At 46.2% G+C, this 11,630-nt stretch overlaps 1 protein-coding gene across 1 annotated transcript in view; it reads left to right on the top strand.

Moving 5' to 3' along the window:
* The window catches only part of LOC130404203 (adhesion G protein-coupled receptor A3-like), a 233,700-nt gene that overhangs the window by 200,649 nt on the left and 21,421 nt on the right, over positions 1-11,630 (top strand). Inside the window, 3 exon segments of the mRNA XM_056608847.1 lie at positions 6,255-6,355; positions 6,357-6,382; positions 11,172-11,295. Coding sequence (XP_056464822.1) covers positions 6,255-6,355; positions 6,357-6,382; positions 11,172-11,295 — 251 coding nt within the window.

Raw genomic sequence — 11,630 nt, 5'->3', positions numbered from 1 at the left:
TATTTTCCTAGAACCCAGAGTTGCATTTCCTGAGGGAACTTCATTTAAATGTTCCACTACTTTGCTAATACTGCTCTGTTGCTTGAATGTGTCTTAGTTGCTCCTCTGAGTGATTCAAATGAGGAATGATGGTGTCTCGCGTCACCCGTTTTAAAACAAATCTGTACAAACCAGAAAGGGACAGCATAGCATTGGAATGGGGGAGACTATTCGACTATTCAGGATGCAGCTTTGTGTTAAAAAGCTAGGATAGGCCATTTACTTTAGCAGCATTTCCTTTCAGATATTTGGAAATTCTCTCTTTACAAATGTTAAAAGTAACAGTCAGTAGAAATGATCCCAAACCGGTGTCTGTGGCTGTTGCAGGCCTGTAATAAGCTTGTCCAATCATTTCATCCGGCAAGAACGAAATGATTCGATGGCCTACCTGCCTTTCTTCCCTACTCGGCAACATGCTCTTACATTCATTGTGCATGACTATGTCTTTCACAAGGCTATAGGTCTTATTGCTAAAGCTAGCGAGCAGTTCATGTATTTTAGGGGAGTGGCTTTGGAGGAAGGCCTTTTTTCAGTTGGATAGCGTCCAAATCTAGCTGACTCCTGGTGGTTTCCTCAAATTGCCTACCCTAGCTTTAAGTCCAATGAAGCATTTACACAAATGGCCCGCCCACTGCCCCGCCCCCGTCCTCCTGTATTCCCTCCTTTTGAGGCAGGGGATCAAATAGAGTTTAAATAACACTGGTAATCTGATGTTGTAACCTCGACCAGAGGCGTAAACATAAAGGCCAGGGATCAAGGGTCTGTTGAGCCGGGCGGAGGAGAATAAAAGCGCCTCTTTTTAGAATGTCAGATGCCAGTGCTAATCCAAAATAGGATAAGCTGGCGTGGACGATAATGTCGAGTTGCGTGACTGTAATCAAGCTTCAGATGGGAAAGCCACAGTGGCCCTACGCATACACACACGCACACACAAACAGACATTTGCACACACACACACACACACACACACACACACACACACACACACACACACACACACCACACACACACACACACACACACACACACACACACAGGCACGAGTATAATAAAGTGGGCCCAGGGCTCTGATATAATAAAAGTCAGATAAGTACCATATCATAACTGCAGTGAGAGAAAACACATCAGAGGCCGGTGGCTCCGATTCCTAGTCGACTCTGCTGTTCTCGGATCAATGGCCGCCGTATGGTGTACAATAAGACCATCCTAGCGCTAATCATATCATGCGCTTGCACAAGGCATGCGCACGTCTTCACCATTGGTGATGGCGCTCACCGGTTAGTGAGAGTTACACATAGACGTGAGTACAATTCGCTAAATGAGCGTGTTTTAATCAGAACCCTGTACCCTGTTAAAAAAAAACACACACATCGTTTATTTCCAGAGCTGGTAGAAACACGACGAGGGAGAAGAAGAGTAGCGGGGTATGGAGCCGTTGCGCGTGCAGCATTAGTCACACCACAAACCCTCCTCTTTCTTCCAGTCGCTGAAGCGGTGGCACCTTGGCCCCGATGTCAACGCAGGAGCGTAACCGCTGGTTCTGGGAACGGCAGGAACAATGTGTTCAGGGGGCAGCCTGTGGCGTATCACCATGTTTCCTCTGTTCCAAAAGCCCATCTGTCTTCCCTGCACACAAGCACAAGAAAAGGATCAGCCCAGTTCCAAACCCTTCTTCTCCTTCTTCTTCTACTACTTCCCCAGAGTTCCCTGTCCATGTCACCAGGATGGCTTGTATTTTATTGTATTTTCTATTTTCTGCTGATGGCGCGCAGTCTTCGCCCGTGACGACCTCCTATTTCAGATTCATGCTACGGTGCGGCGCCTCTACCAGGGAGACGGCCGTCGGCACACACACAGCTCTCTGCTGCAGGCCCCGCTGGGCAGCTGTTAAATACGTCTCAGCACTCGCACACCGTTACTCATTTACCTTATACTGCTCCTTGTTACCGAGTCAGGCTTATAGGGAGTCTGTTTGCCTGTTGCCTTTAGGCGGTGGCTGCCTGAAATAGGTGCCAGAAAATGCTCTGTTAGCAGCGTGCTGCCGAGGCAGAATTGGTAATCGGAACTGGGATGTTAGGATGCGTGGTGTACTGGCTCTTTGACACCCATGTTCTCCTTATCTCTGTGGTGCAAATTGGTGAGCGATTGGTGATTAAATGTAGAATGAGCCAGTGCCCTTGTCGGTCGGCCATGCCATTATTTCCAGTTGAATTTACAGGCTTGTATTTCATTTGCATTCAAGTTGTTTTTCATGTTGAGGGACAATAGTTCTACATGGCCTTAACAGGATTCTGAACCAGGCGGCAAGTCCTGTTAGCAGAGGTGATGGTAGAGGAGGGAAGTGTGCTGCGAGTCACAGTACACCTCCCTCCCAAACACTTAACATCATCCTAATCATGTCCCAAATGGCTGCAGTTATTGCCCTTAATGGTTTCAGTATTCATGGTTCAATGTTGCAGTGTGTCTGTCTGTAGACTGTGACACGATTACCACTTAATTTAATATTGGCTCCTCAAACAATGACTTTTCAATCAAAGTCTGTTGTTAACTATGTTGTTTCTTGCTCATATTAAAAATAGTTATTCTATTACCAAGTAAAGTAGTGTGGTATTGAATTTTTACTCGACGGCAAGGCACTGAAAGGAACAGTGTAGCCATCATGATGAGTGAAGGGCAGAACTAGTCATTTGCTGTGCTAAGGGAGGTGGATGACGGACACAAAGAGTCCCCTCGCTGTTAATCTTAGTGGTGCCACAGATTGTTTTTTGTTCTCACCGTCTCTAGCCTTAATAGGCTTCCTTCCGTGTCGTGCTACCGCCTGTGTGGTGGTTGGCTGATGGCCACATTTTAGCCTCCCTGTTTATCTGTTCATTTAACTGTGATTCCTTGCTTGTCTGCTGAGGGCATGGGGTTTATACATTGAGGGAGATTGGTGAATCTCTAGCCTTGCCGGTTAAACGGCATGGCTCATGTGTTAATGTCCACTTGAGTAGCAAGATGTGTTGAAAAGCTGTCCCCTGCTGTTAAAGTAGGAAAACCTGCCTGCTCTCTTGGCTTTAAAATCTTTAATCCATGAAATGTTAAAGCACTTGGTATCCAACCTAAAACGATCAATGGTCCTTTTCAGTGAGGTAATGGTGGGAATGGTCTTGGCTGACTCATTATTTATTGCACATACCGCCTTCTCCTCACCTCCTCAGGGGTGATGGGGCGGCCCTGGGAAGACCTCTGACTCCATGGTTTGCCCTCTAAGGCTCAAAACACATTAACTGCGACCTCTGTTACCTACAATTAGTTTCAGAGACACTGGTACTCCTACTCCAAGTGCAGCCTGGTTACCACCTGTGGCTTCATCAATTATCAACCTATAAAGTATTTTTTCATTCAGTTAATTGAAAGCTTGTGTGTGATTCTTTTTGGGGAACATCATATTGCGGGGTCTGCTGTTACAAGTCAATTCATCTGCCTGCTTACTTGTTGGCAATGTCTTGTTTCACCATGACTTTTTATTGAGGCTTCAGGGCAAAGTGTGTTTTATTATTTCTCAGCTGCATCAAATTATTAGGCGGTAATTAAGTGAATTTTCATCGTCCTTCAATCCCAGAGCCCAGAGAGTGATATGACCATGAACCAAATTACTCCAGGTTGTTTACAGTTAATGCATGCATATTAAGGATAAAAATAGTTGTTTGTGCTTTAATGTTCTCTATTCCTGTTTTCAGTAAATGGCCCTTTCGTCAGGGTTTGTTTGTTCCTCCTCTTCCTTCTTCTGTCCTTTTTTTCACCTTTGTATTTCACCGTTATTGCCTTAAATTATCTTTGTTCTTTTTCCTTCCACCTTCTTTCTTGCACCAAACATTTTAGTCAACTTCTCTTTTTATTTTATAATTCCTCTTGCGTCTTCAACTCCACTATTGTTTACAAAATGCATTGTGGAAGCGATGCATTAGCGAACATCCAGCTCTGTCCAAATATGCAGTCCCCAGACTGCTTTCAAGGCAGGTTTTTGTGTAGAAAGAGTATTCAAGAAAGTAGTAGGAGTGACTGTGCTTCATGCTGCTAAACCCAGGGATCTACCTCAGAACAACAACAGATGTGGCTTGAGAATGCACAGAAACAAGTCACAAAACACAGTGGAGCCCTGTTCATTGCATCATTTATATTAAGGCGCAAATTGTGTCATTCATGGTTCTTTATGGATATTCCTTTAAGGATACGTTTTTTACAAAAGGCCGACGTTGGTGAATTTGAGTGATCTGATGTATGATGTAGGATGTTAGTTTACACAACTGTCACAGATAATGGGCTCTGATAACTGCCACCATGTTGTAGATCTATTGGTAGGTTATATGGTGTGGTGAGGTTATCTGTGAAGGAACACTTTGCCGCTGAATCCAGGGGCCAACGATTCCTCACAGGCGCATTCCAGAAGCATTTCCAATGGCTTCCGCTCATTGCAGATGGACCTGAGGCAGAAACGGCTGACTATCAAAGGACTTGGCCCGTTGAGTAGGCTGTGGGTCACTGATGGAGAGAATTTGCATTAAGTTGCCTCGATTCAACTCTATGCTAATGCAGCCAACCAGCACAAACCTGACACTGGATGAATGCATTACGAAGCATTTATTAGGAGGCAGGCATTGCAGATAGAAAATACGAATTAGGATTCCGCAACTGCATCGCCTATTTCCCCATTCAAATGTCTGCAGAAATGACTTTGAGTCTACTGATTAAGGGGAATAAGTTCAACGGGGAGAAAAAGTTTCTGAAGCCCTGCTACTCGCTGCTGTGTTTCTCGTTTTCTCGTTTTCTTTGGGAATCAGCGAACCAAACCGCTGACATCCCGACATCAAATGTCCCCAATCAGCTGCCAGAGTTCTTATCAACCATCAAAGCTTACATGCTTCTCTGTGTATCCTCCACAGACACGGAGAATGCATGTACCTTTATCCAGTCACCCGTCTCTCGTGAGTCGATGCAGCAGCCTCGGCAGGGCTGCCTGCGTGAATGTTGGTTCCTCCTCGTTGCGCGGGCTTGCTCTCCGTCGGGCCGTGGGTTCAGTCGCTCGCGTATACCCTGCTCCTACATCTCCCCCTTTGTTCCACTCCCCTCACTCCCTCCCTCCCCCGTCCCGCCCTCCCTCCCTTCGTTCTCCCTCTTAGCCGGCCTTGTGTGTCTTAATGATGCTCCTACCCAACGAGCCGACGAGGTCGTGACCCCCCCTGGCCCCTGTCGGCCCCCCTCCCACCGCCGAGGGGGTGAACACATGAGCAAAGAAAATGAAGAAATGGAGTGAAGGTTTCCGCTTGGCCGAGCACTGGGTGTGTGATGGAGTTAGACAGCTGTAGATGTGGATCCAGTCCCGAGATTCAGACGTCCAGGCCTCACAGGGCTTTGGGAAGGGGAGGGGGACAGAGGGGTTGTGGGGTTGTGAAGATAAGGTGCGCTTTATTTCTTAACTCCAGATGAAGCGTGAAGAGGACAGTCAATCTTTAAATCCCCCCCTTCCCCGACCCAAGCGCATTCTAGAACACTTAAGGGATTTCTTTTTTCTTCGTGACGTTTGCTTCCAGGCTTATACAAACGCATTTCAAGTCTTCGCTGGATGTACTGCATTTCACGCTAGGATCCTCGCCGGAGTATAAATCACACCAGTTGATGTTGACTGTGTAGACAGAGAATTATTCATGATTCACTTTGCCAGTGCGACAGATTATTATAATATAATGGTAAATTAGACTCACACTAATCCAGTTGTTGCATGTACACTATACGTTTATACCAAGCCATTGTTCCGAGTCCATTCAAATGTGCAGCTGTACATTTTGATATGGATATGATGCTAATGGGTTTTCATTCCAGCAATGCAAAAATGAATTTGTTTCTTGATGGCTTTTAATGTTGGCATTTTAAAACATTAATAATGTGCTTCTTTCCACCAAGTCTCCAAATCTTTAGAATTGTCTGCCTAATACCCAGAATGCAACACCACATTTAATGTTAAGAGGGAGAAATAATAATTCTCTTTGGGAATATTGCTCTTCTCCTGAGGATTTCTACAGCCGCCACCGAGAGATAAACCTTGACTAATGATTATTTCTCTTGCCTGTTAAAGCAGTACTCTTTGTGTGTACATTTATGTTTACACATTAATGTATTCTCTCTCTCTCTCTCTCTCTCTCTCTCTCTCCCCCCACCCATCTCGCCGGGTGCAGGACTCGAGAAGGTGCTGTCGTTCCCCCCGTACCCTGGGGAGTTTCTGCACCCGGTCGTGTATGCCTGCACTGCGGTCATGTTGCTCTGCCTCTTCGCCTCCCCTCATCACCTACATTGTACACCACAGGTAGCCCCTGCTCCTCCTCCTGCCTGCCCTGACCCGCAACCTCCCTTCCCTCCACACAGGCCTCCCGCGCTCTGCGGCACGGGCGCCGCCCACCATGGCTGTCTTGCCACATCCCCGTATTAACTTTCCACCGGAGGAGGCTTTGGTGTTTGGACAGCTACTTTGGAGAAGTGACTTGAACTAACACACAGCACCAAACCTAGCTTATGGAAATCCTCTTACGAACATTTCAAATCAAAGGCTGTCTTTGGGCCATGTGGTGCTACTTACACAGCCCTGTAATACCAGCAACATGTGAGGATCCGATTTTTTTTTACAAAACATTCTGATCCCATATATTTCAGAAGTTCAGGTCAGGTAGTAAATACTCTATCTTTCAAGGCTACTAGTCATTGAGAATCATTCAGCCTCCATACTGCGAGCAACATTACGGAGAGAAAATAAGTAAAGTCTGGTGTGGCTTCCTTGTCTGTGGTGTTCCAAAGATGGATACAAAGGGCCTCTGTTGGCCCCCTAGTGGCCAGAAATCAATGAATGCAGCTCGGACAAATAATCTCGATTCTCATGCAGACTAATCTACCATCTTTCGGTTGTTTGATTGTGGTAGCTTTTTTTTAATGTGTGACCTGCCTGCAACAGCTCCTCATAGGAGTGTGTGAGTCAGACCTTTTTCCGCTGTCAAACACTGCAATCCTCCTAACTCAGGTTCCAGAAATCTTGACTGTAATGTGTGTGTGTGTGTGTGTGTGTGTGTGTGTGTGTGTGTGTGTGTGTGTGTGTGTGTGTGTGTGTGTGTGTGTGTGTGTAGGGTGTCTGAATAGTCTGTGTAAGAGAGAGAGTAGGGATAGGATCGAGGAGATTGATAGACCGTTTTTGTATCACAAACAGTGGTTGTCTGATTCCTAAATGCAATTAGATTATTTTAATGCGTTATCCTATCCTTTTTGATCCCCTTATTGTGTTCGGAAGTGGTGATCAGACTAATGCATAGATCAACCGGAATCTCCTGAAGGGTCTTTGTTTGATATTGACCTTGGCAGACGGAGAGTGAGCTGAGTGGTGTACATGTACCATGCCTTTTGCTGGTCCGCACAACTCTTTATTCAGCCAACTCTTTATTCAGCCTCATGCCATTAAAATGGCATGAGGTGTATGAGCATATGGTTGATCGTGCCTTACCGCATGTTGTCCTCAGTCCCTTTCAACAGAATCCTTCTTTTTCATGTTAGTAAAATGACGCAATGACCATGCGGGAAATGTATTGAGTCAACTTTGTCATCCTGAGTCATCTTTTTTTTTTTTTTATGTTTTGCATAAACCATGTAGCGCGGTGCAATCACCAGCGTCTGTGTCATCCGGGACACAGGCGGGGTGCGGCTGTCTGCAGTCAGACGAGCCATCGCAGCTTGTCTGGGATCCACACTGCACCTCGTCTCTCTGTGTGTCTGCTGCATCGCCCAGCCCCACCGGGCTCACAGCACAAGAGATAGATCCATTCTGCACGCCTACCGAAAAACCACACCGCAACGACGAACACTGTGTGTGTACGTAGGTCAAAAGGCTGGCACTAAAGATTGTATATTTTTAATGGCTAAACACGTGGAAATGATTTGGAGTAAGGGTCTCTCATAAATACAGCCTCCTTCTGCAATCCCTGAGGGCTACCCTCACCGCTCCAATGTTTAGAGACGCTTTGCTGCCGTGGTAGCACTCCCATTGACGGACAGCCTCCAAATCGCATAAGAAGGGGGGAGGGGGGCAAGTGTGGAGAATGCAAAGGGGGTGGGTGTTAAAAGTGGTTGTAGGCTATAGTTAAGTCAAGTGAAGTGAAGTAAGCCAACAACAACTTGGGAGGCTGGGACATAAACACTCACACACACACACACACACACACTTGAGCACACATGCCTACTCACACGTATATAAACAGAAACCCGCACAACTTCGTGTGGGATTTGTCTTTGTAGCTCTTTGTTTTTGTCCTTATTTTTTCTAGCTTTTTCTCTGTCTGCACGCGTCGATGCAGTTGACTGTCGTACTTCATCATCATTTAAAAAAATTCTATTTAGCCGACACGTTTATCCAAATTGATTTACAGTGAACCCATTCTGTAATTTCCTGATTAATTACCATGTACATTAGGGCATCTTTCTGGGCTGATAGTCAAATATGGATGGTTTTTATTTACCTGGTTAAGAAAGGCACACTTTTGGGCCATTTGGACGATATTGACAGGCCACACTTACTTTCAACTGTAGCCCATGGATGAAAACGCGGTTCCTCGTAATATTTTACGACGCGCATCCACACGGAGAGTTCTCCTGACTCGACACCTTCTGCACAGAGATGCTAAACTAAAATGCCGCAACCAGCATCACCAGGCCAACGCGGTGAGAGACCGCACTCCTACCCCTCGCTCGTGTTGCGGCGGGGAGACTTTTAATACGTGCTGTGAATTCATGTGAGTTCAGCAAAAAGGAAAAAGAATCCCACCCCCAGATAAATAAAGGTTATAACCCATCCCTCCCCCCCCCCCTCCTCTGGCAGGGATGTAGAATGAAGGAGAAGAGGAGGTGAAGCAGACAGGAGGAGGACAGGGACTGATAGGCTGTCCGTTTTACCAAACAGATGAGCTCCAAAGAATGGAGCAAGGCAAAGGGCTGAGACACACCGGAGGCTGTTCTCAACAAAATGAATAGATGGGAGACTGCGCTGCTTTGTTCAGCGGATAAGTATTCATCAAACAGTCCAGTCACATTTTAGGCCCGGGAATTATTGCTATAAATCACAATCCTCTTGGTCCCATCCCCATAACAACAGCTAATAGAACTGTGAATACATTTAGAAACGGTTTTGAGTAGATATTGGGTGAATACATTTTTCGATTTTTAATAAACACGAAAAAATCATCACCAAACTGGATGGTTACAATAATGACATTCATGTCTCGATAGATGCCTGGTTACCCCAAGGATGAACACAGGAGCCAGTTCAACATTATGTCAGGGCAAGGCTAGCCCTGGTTTATGGTAAGTTTTATCAGTGTAATAGCAGAGTGCTGCCGACCAATCAGAGGGTTCGGTTGAAACTACCCTCGTATAATGTGTCATAATGCGCTGTCCTATTCTGTAGATTGCATCGGCCAGAGTCGGGTTGGGGAGGCGGTCGGGATGGAGGGGGTGGGGGGGGGGGGGGGTAACAGTGTATGGGGGAAGGGCTGTGGTCGGTGGGATGTTTTATTCCTTACAGCCTGCAGGAGGTGGAGAAACGTGGAGGGCTGCCAGGTTAATGTAGTTGACCCAGTGTAGCCCCCGAAGCAGAGCCCAGGAAAACATGCTTCCAGGAAAAAAAGTAGGGGGGGGTGTGTAGCGTGTTTGGAGGGGGAACGGAGACAGGGCCGGGGGGAATGGGGGTTGATTTATAGTTTCCCCCCTCCCAGGAACACTGGAGTTCAGCACCTGGACAGAGGCAGAGCGGGCGGGAAACAAACAGCACAGACCGCTTAACTGTGCCCCAGCCCCTGGTGTCCAGACACGCTTACAGCCAGGTGTAGCGCTAGTGCTGCTGCTGCTGCTGCTGCTGCTATAGCTGATTCAACTGCTGCTGCTGCTGCTGCTGCTGCTGCTGCTGCTGCTGCTGCTGCTGCTGCTGCTGCTGCTGCTGCTGCTGCTGTTGATGCTATAGCTGATTCCACTGCTGCTGCTATAGCCGATGCTGCTGCTGCTGCTGTGATGCTGTGATGCTGTGAAGCTACTGCTGCTGCTGCTGCTGCTGCTGCTGCTACTGTTGCTACTGTGTGTCTTCTACTGCCTCATCTGCAGTTAGCTCACGTCCGGCCAGGGGCTTCTGTCCTCCATTTTGGGAAGCCAGGAACCTCCTGCACACATTATTATATGTTTAATCTCCAAACGGTGACAGGGTGCCTGTAAAATGAATTAATGAGGCGAACTGGAGCTGACGCGTAACCGACTGTAGGAGACTGTTACTGTTACTGTCCCCTGACCTACATTTTCTCTCACTCTCTTTTTTATTTGTTTTGGTGGGCTTGCATGGAATGAGGTAATGGGACCTTGGTGGCATGCCCCAGGGTGAAGTAGCAGGCTGACTGATGCCGTATTTAACAGACTGAGGATTGGTGTTCGGTGGGACTCGTGGATGTTTCAATCAACCCAGTCGACTGAAACCAGTCGTCTGTTATTATTTCCTCGCTGAGCTTGTCCAATATTTTCTCATTGTGTTTGGCCATGAATCACTGCGCACTCTCTCTCACATGGTAGAAACAATGGTGCTAAGAACATTTTAGGTTTATTATTAGATTCTTGTTTTTTTCGCCTTCTCCAAAGGCGTCCAATGCTGCTCAGCAACTTTCTGCAGTTTGTTGTACTTTTTTTTGTTGTTGTGGCAAGCCATTATTAAAGCAATTATTTTTTTAGAAAGAAAAGTTGAAAAGTCGAAGATGTATTTTCAGCCAAATCTGCAGCTTTGAAATAAGTAAATGCCAAAATGGTCTCTGATTTATTTCCAAAACCTCTGCATGATAAATAATGTTCAATTAGTCCTCATTCAGGACTAGGTAATAAAAGCTATTTGTTTCAAAGAAAGGCAGTTAACGACCAGGCTATCATCCTATTCTTCTGAGTGAGGAGATAAAGTACGACTTTGGCTGTGTTGCGTGGAACAGTTTCCTTGAGGTGAAACGCCACGATAAAACAGATTGGAAAAGGGAACATTTTCTTTCGCTTTTTACCTATTCCTTTGTTCTGATGTCTTCTGCTTGTCTCCTTGGCAGCGCGATCCGCATCAGTCGGAAAGGATGGCACGTGCTTCTCAACTTCTGCTTCCACACGGCTCTGACCTTCGCTGTGTTTGCCGGTGGCATCAATCGAATCAAATACCCTATCATCTGTCAAGCAGTAAGTGCATTCCCTTTTCATTTGTCCTGATGTAGTGTTTTTTTTCCCCTTTTCCTTCAGAATATTGATCATGAATGTCTGTTTTACTGTAGATGCCCGCAAGCCCACAGCAAAGACTATGCTACTAATGTAATTTTTTTTTGATACCCTGGCCCATTTTTTACTCTTTGTTTTCCCCTTCGACGCTTGGAAATACGTGCTTGTTGCTCCTGGTAAGACATTTAAAATATTGATAGAATATACCCTTGTGGTCGTGGCTTTTTCCAACAGAGATGCATCTGGTGTCTTGATTGGGAGAGGGTTTGCCATAGCCACACACAGGGATATAGACAATG

Source organism: Gadus chalcogrammus, chromosome 15, assembly GCF_026213295.1.
Source record: "Gadus chalcogrammus isolate NIFS_2021 chromosome 15, NIFS_Gcha_1.0, whole genome shotgun sequence".
In the NCBI taxonomy this organism is placed as follows: domain Eukaryota; kingdom Metazoa; phylum Chordata; class Actinopteri; order Gadiformes; family Gadidae; genus Gadus; species Gadus chalcogrammus.
The sequence above is the reverse complement of the archived record's forward strand: the minus strand, read 5'-3'. Positions and strand labels throughout refer to the sequence as shown.